Source organism: Gobio gobio (assembly GCF_949357685.1).
Source record: "Gobio gobio genome assembly, chromosome: 23".
NCBI classification, from domain to species: Eukaryota; Metazoa; Chordata; class Actinopteri; order Cypriniformes; family Gobionidae; genus Gobio; species Gobio gobio.
Genome location: NC_137119.1, coordinates 39615790 through 39632805, shown reverse-complemented (window position 1 = coordinate 39632805; position 17016 = coordinate 39615790). Strand labels below are relative to the sequence as shown.

The window sequence follows — 17016 nt, the reverse complement described above, 5'->3', positions numbered from 1 at the left end:
TGAAGGCAACAACACAGACGCCCTGCTCTCTAGCAAACCGAAGGGCGATTTCAGCCGAGAAATGTCATGGACTGTAAGTTGACAGCTTTTATTATCCAACTTGTTTATTGCAGGGTGTTTATAAACGGACACCAGAGGGAATATGATGGTTTTCGACGTACAGTTTAATGGCGGAGAGGGTTTGTGTGTGCTGTTAGCAGAGAGGCTAGTTTTCAGCATCTGTATAACATCTGTTTGTAAGTCTAGGTTAGCTTTTGGAATAATAATAATAATAAGCTTTGGAATATGGTAAAAACAAAAGCTTTACGTTGACACAGCATTATTAAACATTATAGGTCTGTATAGATGCACATACAGTATACACAATCAATGGATGTACAGTATTTAAAGTCACAGTGTTTATTAGTTACTCTTCCATCTGTTTAACTCATGTAGTGTTAGCTAACTAGTGTCTCTTTTCTCTAGCATGAGCTGTGTGATTTCTTTTAGCAGTTTCTGCCTTTCTTATTGTTTCCATTTTATTTCCATAAGTAACACTGTGTGTGTACTGAAAATACTCAATGTTCAGAGACCAGGGATATTATAATAAACTAAAACTTAAACCATCAAATAAATTAATAAATGAACAAATAAATAAACCTTGTGTTTTATTTCAGATAGTTGCCACGGCCGCGTTTCTCGTTTCCATTTAGTTTAACTTGATTTATTAAAATAACTAAAACTAAATAAAATTACTAAAACTATAAAGACATTAAAAAACGAATAAAAAATGACAAAACTCACAACAAAATTGCTACCACAATGAAAACGGAAAATAAAAAAATGTATTAATTAAAAATAAATATAAAATCAAATTATATATATATATATATATATATATATATATATATATATATATATATATATATATATATATATATATATTCTGATTTATCTGTATTTTTCTTCTCTGACAGCTCCATCTAGTTGTTAGTGTTATATATTTGGTTATGAGATTATAGTGTCAGGCTGAGATCTTTTTATATAACCTGATTTAAAGGTGCACTATGTAACATTTTTGCAGTAAAATATCCAAAAACCACTAGGCCAGTGTTATATATTTCGTTCAGTTGAGTACTTACAATATCCCAAATGTTTCCAACTATTTGTAAATCGTGAGAAAATTGCTATTTTAACTGAGGAACCGGGACGTGTGATGGAGTCGCCTGTCGATGGCGTCATATCTGTTTTCCCCTCGGTTTCCGGATTTATTTTTGCAGAAACGCTTTACTCTCACTGCAGTGTGAACAAGTGTCATAGCAGTCGCCGAGAGAACGCACAGAGTAACGCCATAACATCATTAACACACTCAGATGTGTCTAATATGATAAACTGAGCTGCGTTACCTCATACTCATGACCGGAAAAGCGGAAGTCCCGCTGACGACTGTGGCATAATAAAAGTCCCGCTGCTCGCGAGGCGTGTTTTCCGTTCATCTTATTAACAATCGCTCCAGTGGCCTTGCTCAGCTCCACAACACTCGTCCTGCTCTGCTTCAGACTACAGTAACGTTAATAATCACATCATGAACATGATTTCTGCCCGAGTTCTATCCCGAGTCTTTTCCACCGGTTGAGGTGAAGACCACATGTCCCAAGATTCTGCGCTCAAACGTGGCGTTATCAAACTACACCTTTGTTTTGAACAGGCGACCTCTAGCGGACGGAAAAGTTACACAGTGCAGCTTTAACATGATGCACAAATGTGTTTCATTAAATAATAATAATATTCATAATAATCATTTAATTTCCTTTGAAGAGGAAAGCTATAAAAAAAGGTATTTGAATTCTTATTGCAGCTGCTTAAAATAAATTATTTATGCTAAAAGCTCATGGTGATTCAGCAGAAGTAGGTTTGGGGTTACAGCATCAGTACAGCGATTTTACATTTCTGAAATGTGATAAGATGTGTCACGTGCGGTGGACACCTGACAGAAACACACGAGCTGCGTATTGAAATCATATTCTTTTCAATCAAGAGCAAATCTCCTTAGTTTCTTGATTTAAATCTAATATACACTTCGCTTCCTTCTCTTCCCTGTCTTTTCCCTTCTTCTCTTGTTTCACTCTCAGATGCTGTGATTGAAAAACAGTGCAGGTTCTGTAAGAGTCATCCTGACTATCACGTCTGTCTTCCTTCTCTCATGTCTGTCTCTCACGTCTTTCCTCGACAGCATGCAGCATGACCGGTGTAATTCAAATGACTCTTTTGAACTGATTCTTTTCAGTGAATCGTTCACAAACCAGTCTCAAACTCTTGAGTTATTGGTTTGATTCAGGCAAACAAATCAGTCGCTGAATCAGTTGAAACGGTTTTTGCTTGAAACACGTCAATATTTTTCAACTCAAAATGAACCATAAATTCATAGTTTGCGGCGTGTTGTCATGGATATTGTAATACATATCAATGTTTTGTTTAGCATATAGTTAGGGAGTTGACTTTCCTATTTAGTAGTTTTGTCTTGCCATTACAAATATTGAAAAATTATTTAAAGAAGAAAAATGACAAGATATGAAGTCTTGTTTTCTGAAAAATGTATCAAAATTGAGTGAGTTTATGCTTAAAACAAGAAAGAAAGACAAAATCTGCCGTGGGATAAGAAAACAAATAGTTTTCCCTTTGAGTTAGGTTGTTTTTTCTGAACTCGCTGGCAGATATTTGTTCTTATTTTAAGCATAACCTTAGAATATATATATATATATATATATATATGTATATATAAATATATATATATATATATATATATATATATATATATATATATATATATATATATATATATATATATATATATATATATATATATATATATATATATATATATATATATATAATATATCTTGATTTAAGAATGATGAGATATTTGCGCTGGAAAACAAGACAAAAATACTGAGGAAGAAAATCATTTTTTTGCAGTGAAAGTACTAAAATAATCATTAAATGAAAGCATTCCCATCCCAACTCTCTTCTTTCTGTCACATCTGTCTCTGTACGTGCATGAGTTTTTTGATCATCTAGTGTGTCATATATAGTTCATGATCATACTTTGAGATTGACTGAGAGTTTGTGTCGTCTGCAGGAGCTCAAGAGGAGCAGGGGAGGAAAACTGTCCTCCGCAGAGGAGAAGCTGGATGAATATTTAATCAACCTGCAGCACAAAAACAGGTTTGATGACACACCCGAACACAAATGTACAAACACAGGTCAGATAACACAAAAATAGGTTAACTGTGTGAGCTCAGGTTGAGCCATATGGCTTCAATTACGAGCGCAGCAGGAATCACACGCGGACGCCGCTCGTCCATGTGACGTTCGACAAGATTGGACCTGCTCTGATTGGCTGAAACCTGCTGGAGTGAAATTCTAACGGGCCGTGGAAATTTGTAACATTAAGTGACGTGTAGTCTTTGAACTCGGCTGCTAGTAAATATCTAAGCGCTCTCGCCTTTCTCCAGAACACATGAGAAAGAAGTTGCATGTTCAGCTTGTTTAGTCTGCATGCTAAAATTGCCAAGTCATTTACTGTATATGTAATTTAAGTCTAATATTATTAGATTCATTACTAATATTGCTCTCTAATATTAAATCTAATAAAAACACAAGGCGGGTTTTAACAATAAGGTTTTCTTCTTGTCTAGTTTTCCAGAAATTATGCATTTAAATGTATAATTTGAGATGCATTATTTAATGTTTATTTTCAAATGATTTAATTAATATTATAATATTTATTATTACATATAATTTTTTTTGTCTCTCAAATGTTAAGGGTTCTTTATCAAGAAAACTTGCAGCAATAGCTGTGAATTATATGGTTGTTATAATCATACAGGGAATACAAAAACAGCAATAGATTTCATAAAGTCTTTTGCTGGAAAAATGTTTTTTTAAAATTGATGGTTTTATTCATTTTATTGATATTTTATTTTCATAAATTTATCAAATGTCTGGCAGACAGACATTTATAATGTTATAAAAGATTATATTTCAAATAAATGCTGTTCTTTTGAGCTTTCTATTCATCAAAGAATCCTGAAAACAATCACAGTTTCACAATAATATTTAGCAGCACAACTGCTTTCAACACTAATAATAATCATAAATGTTCATGAGCAGCAGATCATCATATTAGAATGATTTCTGAGGATCATGTGACACTGAAGACTTGAGTAATGATGCTGAAAATACAGCTTTGATCACAGGAATAAATGACACTTTACAATTTATTATTCACATAGAAAACGGTTTCTTAAAATTGAAATAATATTTCACAATTTTACTGTTTATTGTACTGTATTTGATCAAATAAATGCAACCTTCGTGAACACAGGACTTCTTTCCAAAACATTTAAAAATCGTATCAACCACAAACTCGCAGAACCAGAACAAAATCACGTGCATGTCATCAAAATGTAAGATTTATTGCTGATCCAATAGAGACTGTGGGATTAGAAATGCCTGAATAATTACATGAATAAACTTAAATTAACACAATAGATTTAGTTTGTTTGTTTAAGAACAGAATTGTTTATTTTCCTGCCATTCTACCTGCATCTTTCTTCCACTCAATAAATGTGGGGATGTTTAATTTCCCCCCTTTAGGGCGTTGAGAAGACTGCAGAGGAAGGATCCCCGGCAGGCGGAGTTGGAGCTTTTAGAGCAGGGTTTCAATCTGTACATCAACGGCGCTCATATCAGCACCGCTAATGCGGCTCACAACAGCCAATCCAGCAGGAAAACCGCACAGCCTTTAGTAGAAGCCCATCCGCCGACACAAAGAACCACACGCACTGCAGGTAAACACTCACCCCACACTGCTGTATGAGCCCAGGCTTCCTGTGCTGTGACCTGACGAATGAGATAAAGTGGCCGTGTTCACATAGATTCCTCCAGAGCGAGTGCAGAGAAGAGTGATCGACTAGATCGACAGAAGCAGAGGAGCCACACGGCACCTGAGAAAACACAGAGACGGCGATGGGTGCAGGTAATGGCTTGATGTGTGCTTTCTACATCACTGATTTGAACAAATCATCCCACACTAAAGGTGGACTTCCCTCTCCTTCCTGGCACTGTATGTACGTGACTATAGGAATCTGTCTACATCTGCACTGAGAAAGGAAGTAAAGTGAAGATTTCACCAGAGCACAGATACTCTGATGACTTTGACCCGTACGAGAGCGTGGATATGGAGGTGAGAATATGTGTTTGTGTGTCTATGAATGTTCCAGTTTTGATCGCTAGAATTAACGCTGCATCCATAATTACATATTTGCAACGTCTAAGCCCTGACTTCCAGCTCCACCTGACCTTAAAACAGCTAAAATAGGTTATTCTGCAATATTCTGAGGTGAATTGATGTTGTCAAGTATTTTGCTGTCATTACTGATGTAATGAATTATTTATTAATTCAAAGACATGATCAACTCATAGTGTACAGTTGTGGCCAAAAGGAATGTCTGGCCTTGTACAATTGACATCTTGTATTAAAATATTATTTTAAAAAATTGTTAAAGATTTTTATAAGCACATTGCATAGTTCGGTGAATATTGTTTTATTTGTGACAATGCAATTAAACATGCCAAATTGTGCCGACATAATTTTTGGCCAGATTATCATACAAAGAAATCATGAACACAGGCAAAAACAAAGGGAGAACCAACAGAAAATATTAATAACTGATTATGTTGTATTCAACGTATGCTTTCTCCTGTGAGCTTTTTGCTTTTTTTTTTTCTGTAGTTTTCCTTTCTTTGAAAAAAAAAATAATTTTTTTTTTTAGTGTTTTGTTCTTCTGTCATATTTAAAATAAATAAATATAAGTATATTCACAGTACTGGTCAAAAGTTTTGAAACATTGCTATTTTTAAAGTTTTTAAAAGAAGTCTTTTATGCTCATCAAGCCTGCATTTATTTGATCAAAAATACAGAAAACACTGTAGTATTGTGAAATATTATTACAATTTTAAATGTACTTTAAAATATATTTTATTTCTGTAATCAAAGCTGAATTTTCAGCATCATTACACTAGTCTTCAGTGTCACGTGATCCACGAAGTGTTAGGCCACATAAAATCACAGGGCGGGGTCAGCGCATGCTGAGGGTCACAGTGCGCAGAAGTCGCCAACTTTCTGCAGAGTCAATATCTACAGACCTCCAAACTTCTGTGGCCTTCAGATGAGCTCAAGACCAGTGTGTAGAGCTTCATGGAATGGGTTTCCATGGCCGAGCAGCTCATCCAAGCCGCACATCACCAAGTGCAATGCAAAGTGTGGGATGCAGTGGGGTAAAGCGCGCCGCCACTGGACTCTAGAGCAGTGGAGACGTGTTCTCTGGAGTGACCAATCACGCTTTTCTGTCTGGCAATCCCATGGACGAGTCTGGGTTTGGCGTTTGCCAGGAGAATGGGACTTTCCTGACTGCATTGTGCCAAGTGTAAAGTTTGGTGGTGGGGGGATTATGGTGTGGGGGTTGTTTTTCAGGGGTTGGGCTTGGCCTCTTAGTTCCAGTGAAAGGAACTCTTAATGCTTCAGCAAACCAAGACATTTTGGACAGTTTCATGCTCCCAACTTTGTGGGAACAGTTTGGGGACGGCCTCTTCCTGTCCCAACATGACTGCACCAGTGCACAAAGCATCGGCCCATAAAGACATGGATGAGGAGTTTGGTGTGGAGGAACTTGACTGGCCTGCACAGAGTCCTGACCTCAACCTGATAGAACACCTTTGGGATGAATTAGAGCGGAGACTCTCGTCCAACATCAGTGCCTGATCTCACAAATACGCTTCTAGAAGAATGCTCAAAAATTCCCATAAACACACTCCTAAACCTTGAGGAAAGCCTTCCCAGAAGAGTTGAAGCTGTTAGAGCTGTAAAGGGTGGGCAAACTCCATATTAAACCCTGCGGATTAAGAGTGGGATGGCATTAAATTTCATGTGCATGTGAAGTCAGAAGTCCCAAATCTTTTGGCAATATAGTGTGTGTATATATATTCTTCATATTTTGATGGTTTCATTGAATTTGTAGGGTAATTAAAAACAAATATCCCCTCCAGACATCACTTTTGGCCGCTACTGTATAATATAATTATGCTAATTCTGTCACACAGCAGCATAAATATGGTGGTTTCGCATTTATAATCAACAAATAATGAGCATCTGAACAAATACTGTCACTAGCACATTACATTGTGGGATACAATGTGCCCTGGTACAGTTTGGCAAAAGTAGTTTGTTATCCAGAAAATACAGAAAATTAGTGTACATTGTCTGTTATACATACTGCACAGTTCTTTCAAAAATATCAGGTTGTATGCCATTGTGAACATTTTTCCAGTGGTTAAAGCATTTTAAAGTTTTTGCTGTATTCACCCTGTGTTTCTCTCTCAGTCTGCTCATGAAAGCAGTAAAGTGACACATTCACTCGGTCAGAGGTCGCGCAGTGAGCCGGAGCCTGTCGACAGGGTTCTTCTGAATGCTGACCAGGTCAAGGTCAGGAGCACGTCACACACTCAACCTTTGACCATATGCAGCTTTCTCTTAAAAGCATAGTTCACCTAAAAGTGTTTGTTTGTGCTTTGTCTGCCTTCACAGTGCTTGACTAGTGTTTGTGTGTTTTAGGCACTGCGTCGCAGCCTGGAGGTGAGCGTCAGGCGTAGCAGTCGAGACTCGGCCGGAGAGGAGTCGGAGGAGGAATGGATTGAGGAACAGATCGAAAGAGAGGAGAGCAGCGACAGCCTCCCTGACCTCACACTTCCTGTCCAACCCGCAAGCCAGCCAATCAGCAAGCAGCTCGGGCGAGATGACCTCATCATGCTGGAATTTGGCCCCTCATCACAAGGTAATGATTTCTGACAGCGAAGTGTCATAATAATCACAACATTTGCCAATGCAAAACCCTTTAAAAAAAACACCTGGAGCTCTTAAAAAATGAAATAATTATTTAGTTTTTTCTTCCCAAATGCGGCGCTAGTTTTGTTCTTGATTCCTCATACACCAGACAAGTGTCTAACCTCTCAAGTGAACAAACCCTCAAAATGAAGTTGTTACCTAGTGGAAATAGTCCATATTTTTAATGAGTTTTTGTGTGCAGGTGGACGAAAAATCGAACACTCTCTCTCAGCTAAAAGAAAGGACAACGTGGAGTCGTACATCCCTACCAAACCAGTCACCGTGAGGAGACAGACCGAGGGAGCATGTGGAAGCAGACAGGCCATGTCACGTAAGCGTCACTCACACTTACTCATCAGTATATGCTTGCAAACATTAACAAATTATAGTGAAATATGGACATAAGGTGTGGGCTGCACTGCAGCAAACAGATTACAGACGAAGTCAAAGAAATTTAGATTAGAAATAATTTATTCAGTGACAAATTCAATATAATTGAAATATTTTATCAAATATTTACGTGTTTAGGGTTTATTAAAGTAGGGCTGCACGACTGAAAATGAAGACATTAAGATTAATTAGTAAAAGTATTATTACTATTATTATTATATTATTTTTCTATATTATTATTATTATTATTATTATTATAGTAAGATTGATCTATATGATCATGACATTGCCAAATTGTGCAACCTCACAAACAAGCACAGGAAACTTTTTTAAAACAAATTACATTTTGAAATGTTTAATTTTTTTGCCTTATCGGAATGGGATGACACTTGGTGACTTTTGTTGCTTTAGCTATGTGAACACACAAAAAAATCAAGGAGATGATTCGGATATGTTAAAGGGATGTAAAAAAAATAGTCACACTTGTCTCCTTCGCGGTCAAAAATGACGACATATTTTACGCAAATATATAACCGCAAAAATACGAAAACTCAGAGAAACTTTTGGTGGTACAAACTACAAATCAGCCACTGTGCAGAAAAAAAGTGCACAGCAATGAAGGGGTGACACTCTAAAATGTCAAGAGTGCAAATTAGACACCCACACTCCCACTCCCACGCACACAAACACGCACACACACACACATAGAAATGAACAGGTAAGACTGCAACAGCAAATTTTGAGAGTATACTAAATAAAATCAATAAATGAAAAAAAAATACAAAAGTGACTCTCTCGCTCAAATGCGCACACACACACACACACACACACACACACACACACACACACACACACACACACACACACACACACACACACACACACACACACACACACACACACACACACACACACACACACACACACACACACAAATCGAGAGAGAGAGAGAGAGAGAGAGAGAGACAGAAATTAACAGACAAGACTGCATTTATTGAAAAAAAAAAAAAAGCTATAGCCTACAGATGGTTACACGACATTACACATGTTTTTATTTTTTTAACAGCTCCAGAAGGCGCTATTCTCACTTTAAAAAATGGATTTTAAAGGCCTGCACTCTATTGTAATGTGAAATGTTGCATTTTTGGGAAAACATTTTTTTTTATTTTATTTAAAATTAAATATTAATTCTAATGGAAAAATTGCTCATTAAAATTGTATAATTATTGCATAGTACCATAGAATCCCTTCAAAATTCTAAATAATAATTTAAAGTTAGTTAAAGTATTGCAGCATTCGTCTAATAACATGTTAATGCTTATCTACTGGAATCAATGCACTGAATATGGTTTGTTTTGTTGTAGGGCCGTGCAGTCGTATCGAGCGGCCCCTGTCTGCGGCTCGTAAGGTGCAGGAGGAGAGAGATTCAGACGAGATGGCTGTCGGTGTGTTTCAGGCCCTGCAGAGAGAAAACACACCGCTGCAAACACACCGGCAGAGAGGACAGGAGAGGAGCACGGCCCAACACACGCCGGTAGAGCTTCAGAACTCTTAATATGTCTTATATGTAAATGATAGATAATATAGCCTTATTAAGATGTCTATCTGCGTGTTTTTAAGGAGGAGGAGGAGGAGGAGGAAGATGATGATGATGACGCTCAGTATCGGGTTAACAGAGCGATGCGGAGAATCGCTCTCATGGAACCCAGGTATACATTCCTCTAGCATACAGTACATCAGGATTGTGAAACTAGATCTTCAAGCTTTAAGTTACTTGAAGTAACAAAAAGCAGCTATATTACTAATTTGAAATTATTTATGGGGGCAATATCTGGTGGCATAATTAAATATAGCCCCGAGCTGTATTCATCTGGCATCTCAACATGTGTGACTGACAGCATTAAATCGCGATGTATACAGTCTTGCTCAAAAGTTTAGACAACGCTTGCAGAATCGGTGAAAATGTGAATGATTTTAACAAAATATGAAAAATCACACAAAATGCATGTTATTTTTTATTTAGTGCTGTCCTGAATAAGATTTTTTAGCTAAAATATGTTTACATACAACCCACAAGACAAAAAAATTGCACAATTTAAAAAACTCTGGGTGTGAAAACTTATTGAATTTGAAGATCAAGGTAAATTGTACTTAATTTGTCTTCTAGGAAACATGTAAGTATCTTCTGTTGCTTCTGAAGGGCAGTACTAAATGAAAAAATGTCAAAAGTTGTCACCCCCCAGCTCTTAATGCATCGTGTTTCCTTCTGGAACATCAGTGAACGTTTCAACCTTTTTTTAATAGTTGAGATAAACTGTAATACAGCATTATTTAGTTATGAACCGCAGAATGCAACTAAATGGTTAAAACAATTTTAAAAACGTGCACACTTTGTCTGTCTCTCAGGCAGCAGAAGTGTTTGTTAAAGGCTCTCGAGAGGATCGATGCTGACGATCAGTCTGATCTCACTGACAGCAGCAGCTTCACTCTCGCTGTGAGTATATCTGATATCTCATTTAATATCTCATTTAATCGGATTTGGACCATGGCAATTGTTCTACCTGCTCTAACCAGCTTGACCAGGATGGACTCCCTAGTTTAGCAACTGGTAGGGCTGGATATATATATCGCACATACACATATATACTGCAGCACGTGAAATTGCATCATTAATTTATAGTTTTCAGTGAATTATTCATTCCAGTGTGTGTTTTGAAACATGAGCACTGTCATATTCTGTGATTGTTTGTGAAGAGTGCGAGCCTTCACGCATCATGCTGTGTGAAATACAGACTGAACGGAACGTCAAAACATCCCACCTCTGTATGGCCAGATGATACTGTACACTGAATTCTGGAAAGTTTTGTTCTGTAATGTTTTTTTTTTTCATGGGTGTGCATAAATGTATGAATTATGGACTCCTTTGGTTATTTGGTGTCTCCAAGTCTCCTTTTTGGAAAGACACAAATTTACAGTTTTGAAAATACAGTTTTGTGAGAATCTTCAATCTGATGATTTACTTTGCTGGATATATATCGAATTATGACAAAACTTAATTTAAGTTAAACAAGGTAAATGATGTATGCTTAATTACACGATAAGTAAAATCGCACGAAAGTGTGATAAATAGCAATTATAATTTTTAATCTATTGACTCTAATATATATATATATTATAATATATATAATATATATAATATATATATATACCGATCAGGCATAACATTATTCCTAATATTGTGTTGGTCCCCCTTTTGCTGCCAAAACAGCCCTGACCTGTCGAGTCATGGACTCCACTAGACCCCTGAAGGTGTGCTGTGGTATCTGGCACCAAGATGTTAGCAGCAGATCCTTTAAGTCCTGTAAGTTGCGAGGTGGGGCCTCCAAGGATCGGACTTGTTTGTTCAGCACATCCCACAGATGCTCGATTGGATTGAGATCTGGGGAATCCGGAGGCCAATTCAACACCTCAAACTCGTTGTGCTCCTCAAACCATTCCTGAACCATTTTGGCTTTTTACATCGGACCACACGGGCCAGCCTTCGCTCCCCTTGTGCATCAGTGAGCCTTGGCCGCCCATGACCCTGTGGCCGGTTCTCCACTGTTCCTTCCTTGGAGCACTTTTGATAGAGACTGACCACTGCAGACCGGGAACACCCCACAAGAGCTGCAGTTTTGGAGATGCTCTGACCCAGTCGTCTAGCCATCACAATTTGGCCCTTGTCAAACTCGCTCAAATCCTTACGCTTGCCCATTTTACCTGCTTCTAACACATCAACTCTGAGGACAAAATGTTCACTTGCTGTCTAATATATCCCACTCACTAACAGGTGCTGGGATGAAGAGATAATCAGTGATGTTCACTTCACCTGTCATAATGTTATGCCTGATTGGTGTATGTATATATATATATATATATATATATATATATATATATACACCAGTTTGTTATAAATTACATACAAATTGTTTACTGCAAAATCAACAATAGTTAAAAAGACCACTTGTTTCTTTTTACTGAATGAACACACAATTAGCACTTAAAATAATATTTACTTAAAGATACCAATATAAAATCATGAAACACAAAAAATATGAACATTTTACAAAAACTGCAATCTTCCTGTTAGTTATAATGAAAGCATCCACGAGCATGTAGAAGAATGAAACTCCAGCATATTGAGTTTTACGAATCGTACGTTCTTTATTTCCATGACAGCAGGAAGACGTATCTCTGCAGGTGACGCCCACTCTTTATGTTACGATGGAGATCTTGTCAAACTGGGGTAACCCGGGCCAGGTCGGGCTCACAGAAGTTCAGTTCTTCTGCCCACAAAACCAAAAACTCTACGTGTCTCCACATGACCTGGACATTCGAAACTCGGACCAGCCCGGGAATCTTGCTGCCCTGGTCAACGGGAAAACTAAAGTAAGTATTTGTGTACGTTACTACTGTAGTCCACTAATGCATAATAATTAAAGCATGATATTAGAATGTATTCTGTGTCTGTTCTGTGTGCGTTTAGACCACAAAAGAGCGTCACATGTGGACGTGTGCGTTCCACCCGCCGGTCCAGCTGTATTTTATCATCAGGAATGTGGAACGATCTCCAGACTTCAACATCTCTCGGATCAAAATTTGGAATTATAACCACAGCATTAACGTAAGTACAGCCGACAGGACAAACACCCAGAATTGTAACAGCGTTTACTGAAAGCAAGGGCAGCACCTCCTTCATTCCAAACGGTCAACTCAGTCTTTATCAGCAAGAATGTTTGCTGACCTGCACTTAGAAAACACATGGTCCACACATCAGTGAGCAGTGAACTTCATTGTTTAAAGCTTTCTCAGGGATGTGAGGTTTCTGTATTTATTAGGGGTGTAACGACACACTCATGTCACGATTCAATACAAACCGCGATAATGAACTCACAATCTGATACTATCGTGATATTTCTTATCTCAAGAAAGCGTGTCAAAATGACTATTCCTAAACTGTAAACGGTTAGTTCATCCAATATTTAGCATTTACTCTCTCATGTTGTTTTCACGTGCCACGCAAGCTTTTGAACGTCCGTGTTTACTACAGTATGCGCGTTGTTGTAAATCTGTTCGTCATTTAAAGCTATTGTGTGTTTGTGTGAGAGTGTGTGTGTGTGTGTGAGAGAGAGTGTGTGTGTGTCTGTGTCTCTGTGTGTGTCTGTGTCTCTGTGTGTGTCTGTGTCTCTGTTCGTGTGCGTGTGTCTCTGTGTGCCTGTGTCTCTGTGTGTGTGCCTGTGTCTCTGTGCGTGTGCCTGTGTCTCTGTGTGTGTGCCTGTGTCTCTGTGTGTGTGCCTGTCTCTGTGTGTGTGCCTGTGTCTCTGTGTGTGTGCCTGTGTCTCTGTGTGTGTGTGTCTCTGTGTGTGTGCGTGTGTCTCTGTGTGTGTGCCTGTGTCTCTGTGCGTGTGCCTGTGTCTGTGTGTGTGCCTGTGTCTCTGTTTGTGTGCCTGTGTCTCTGTGTGTGTGCCTGTGTCTCTGTGCGTGTGCCTGTGTCTCTGTGCGTGTGCCTGTGTCTGTGTGTGTGCGTGTGTCTCTGTGTGTGTGCCTGTGTCTCTGTTTGTGTGCCTGTGTCTCTGTGCGTGTGCCTGTGTCTCTGTGCGTGTGCCTGTGTCTCTGTGTGTGTGCCTGTGTCTCTGTGTGTGTGCTTGTGTCTCTGTGTGTGTGCTTGTGTCTCTGTGTTTGTGCCTGTGTGTCTGTGCGTGTGCGTGTGCCTGTGTCTCTGTGTGTGTGTGTGTGTGCCTGTGTCTCTGTGTGTGTGTGTGCCTGTGTCTCTGTGTGCGTGTGTCTCTGTGCGTGTGCCTGTGTCTCTGTGTGTGTGCCTGTGTCTCTGTGCGTGTGCTTGTGTCTCTGTGTGTGTGCCTGTGTGTCTGTGTCTCTGTGCGTGTGCCTGTGTCTCTGTGTGCGTGTGTCTCTGTGTGTGTGCCTGTGTCTCTGTGCGTGTGCCTGTGTCTCTGTGTGTGTGCCTGTGTCTCTGTGCGTGTGCCTGTGTCTCTGTGTGCGTGTGTCTCTGTGTGTGTGCCTGTGTCTCTGTGCGTGTGCCTGTGTCTCTGTGCGTGTGCCTGTGTCTCTGTGTGTGTGCCTGTGTCTCTGTGCGTGTGCCTGTGTCTCTGTGTGCGTGTGTCTCTGTGTGTGTGCCTGTGTCTCTGTGTGTGTGCCTGTGTCTCTGTGCGTGTGCCTGTGTCTCTGTGTGTGTGCGCCTGTGTCTCTGTGTGTGTGCCTGTGTCTCTGTGCGTGTGCTTGTGTCTCTGTGCGTGTGCCTGTGTGTCTGTGCGTGTGCCTGTGTCTCTGTGTGTGTGTGTCTGTGCGTGTGCCTGTGTCTCTGTGTGTGTGTGTGCCTGTGTCTGTGTGTGTGTGCATGTGTCTCTGTGTGTGTGCCTGTGTCTGTGTGTGTGTGCCTGTGTCTCTGTGCGTGTGCCTGTGTCTCTGTGTGTGTGCCTGTGTCTCTGTGTGCGTGCCTGTGTCTCTGTGTGCGTGTGTCTGTGTGTGTGCCTGTGTCTCTGTGTGCGTGCCTGTGTCTCTGTGTGTGTGCCTGTCTCTGTGTGTGTGCCTGTGTCTCTGTGTGTGTGCCTGTGTCTCTGTGTGTGTGTGTCTCTGTGTGTGTGCGTGTGTCTCTGTGTGTGTGCCTGTGTCTCTGTGCGTGTGCCTGTGTCTGTGTGTGTGCCTGTGTCTCTGTTTGTGTGCGTGTGTCTCTGTGCGTGTGCCTGTGTCTCTGTGTGTGCCTGTGTCTGTGTGTGTGTGTGTGCGTGTGTCTCTGTGTGTGTGCCTGTGTCTCTGTGCGTGTGCCTGTGTCTGTGTGTGTGCCTGTGTCTCTGTTTGTGTGCGTGTGTCTCTGTGCGTGTGCCTGTGTCTCTGTGTGTGCCTGTGTCTCTGTGTGTGTGTGTGCCTGTGTCTCTGTGTGTGTGTGTGCCTGTGTCTCTGTGTGCGTGTGTCTCTGTGCGTGTGCCTGTGTCTCTGTGCGTGTGTCTCTGTGTGCGTGTGTCTCTGTGCGTGTGCCTGTGTCTCTGTGCGTGTGTCTCTGTGTGCGTGTGTCTCTGTGTGTGCCTGTGTCTCTGTGCGTGTGTCTCTGTGTGCGTGTGTCTCTGTGTGTGCCTGTGTCTCTGTGCGTGTGTCTCTGTGTGCGTGTGTCTCTGTGCGTGTGTCTCTGTGTGCGTGTGTCTCTGTGCGTGTGCCTGTGTCTCTGTGTGCGTGTGTCTCTGTGCGTGTGTCTCTGTGTGCCTGTGTCTCTGTGCGTGTGTCTCTGTGTGCGTGTGTCTCTGTGCGTGTGTCTCTGTGTGCCTGTGTCTCTGTGCGTGTGTCTCTGTGTGCCTGTGTCTCTGTGCGTGTGTCTCTGTGTGCCTGTGTCTCTGTGCGTGTGTCTCTGTGTGCCTGTGTCTCTGTGCGTGTGTCTCTGTGTGCCTGTGTCTCTGTGCGTGTGTCTCTGTGTGCCTGTGTCTCTGTGCGTGTGTCTCTGTGTGCCTGTGTCTCTGTGCGTGTGTCTCTGTGTGCGTGTGTCTCTGTGTGCCTGTGTCTCTGTGCGTGTGTCTCTGTGTGCCTGTGTCTCTGTGCGTGTGTCTCTGTGTGCGTGTGTCTCTGTGTGCCTGTGTCTCTGTGCGTGTGTCTCTGTGTGCCTGTGTCTCTGTGCGTGTGTCTCTGTGTGCCTGTGTCTCTGTGCGTGTGCCTCTGTGTGCGTGTGTCTCTGTGCGTGTGCCTTTGTGTGCGTGTGTCTCTCTGTGCGTGTGTCTCTGTGCGTGTGTCTCTGTGCGTGTGTCTCTGTGCGTGTGTCTCTGTGCGTGTGTCTCTGTGCGTGTGTCTCTCTGTGCGTGTGTCTCTGTGCGTGTGTCTCTGTGTGTGTGTGTCTCTGTGCGTGTGTCTCTGTGCGTGTGTCTCTCTGTGCGTGTGTCTCTCTGTGCGTGTGTCTCTGTGCGTGTGTCTCTGTGCGTGTGTCTCTGTGCGTGTGTCTCTGTGCGTGTGTCTCTGTGTGCGTGTGTCTCTCTGTGCGTGTGTCTCTGTGCGTGTGTCTCTGTGTGCGTGTGTCTCTGTGCGTGTGTCTCTGTGCGTGTGTCTCTCTGTGTGTGTCTCTCTGTGTGTGTGTGTCTCTGTGTGCGTGTGTCTCTGTGTGTGTGTCTCTGTGTGTGTGTGTGTGTGTCTCTGTGTGTGTGTCTCTGTGCGTGTGTCTCTGTGTGTGTGCGTGTCTCTCTGTGTGTGTGTCTCTGTGCGTGTGTCTCTGTGTGTGTGTGTGTGTGTGTGTGTGTGTGTGTCTCTGTGTGTGTGTGTGTGTGTGTATGTAGAACAGTTGGAGATTAGCTGTAGGGATTAGCTGAGTTTAGCTCCCCCACACCAGCGCTCCGTCAGTCTGATCACTGCACACGTCTACGGCACAGAAGCGAAGCTGCTTCATCTCTTTACACATGAACTGATGTACAGATCGTGAGAGATTCAACGGTAGGGTGTGACTTCTGTCCTTGTGTGGGAGAATGTATGAGTGTTGCTATTCCTGATGTATAGATGCCCTTCCAACTTTTATTTTCTCCTAGTCTTCAGTATTTAGTGTTTGCTAAGTCAAGCATCACTATTGCTATCATTTATAGTTTGGGGCTTGTTCAAGTAACTTGTGCAGCACCTTATTTGACAAAAAATGCAATGTTTTGAAGTGAATTGTTATATTTTAATTTAATTACATCTTC

General features: G+C 41.0%; 1 protein-coding gene across 1 annotated transcript in view; it reads left to right on the top strand.

The window, feature by feature from the left end:
• katnip (katanin interacting protein) overlaps positions 1-17016 on the top strand; it is a 44154-nt gene continuing 27138 nt past the window's right edge. The window contains exons 1-13 of the mRNA XM_079806326.1: positions 1-73; positions 3119-3204; positions 4639-4832; positions 4920-5020; positions 5126-5227; positions 7424-7525; positions 7655-7874; positions 8127-8255; positions 9679-9848; positions 9935-10023; positions 10721-10808; positions 12533-12742; positions 12840-12977. Of these exons, the coding sequence (XP_079662452.1) occupies positions 62-73; positions 3119-3204; positions 4639-4832; positions 4920-5020; positions 5126-5227; positions 7424-7525; positions 7655-7874; positions 8127-8255; positions 9679-9848; positions 9935-10023; positions 10721-10808; positions 12533-12742; positions 12840-12977 (1641 nt within the window). The 5' untranslated portion in view covers positions 1-61. The remainder of the gene's footprint in view (positions 74-3118; positions 3205-4638; positions 4833-4919; positions 5021-5125; positions 5228-7423; positions 7526-7654; positions 7875-8126; positions 8256-9678; positions 9849-9934; positions 10024-10720; positions 10809-12532; positions 12743-12839; positions 12978-17016) is intronic.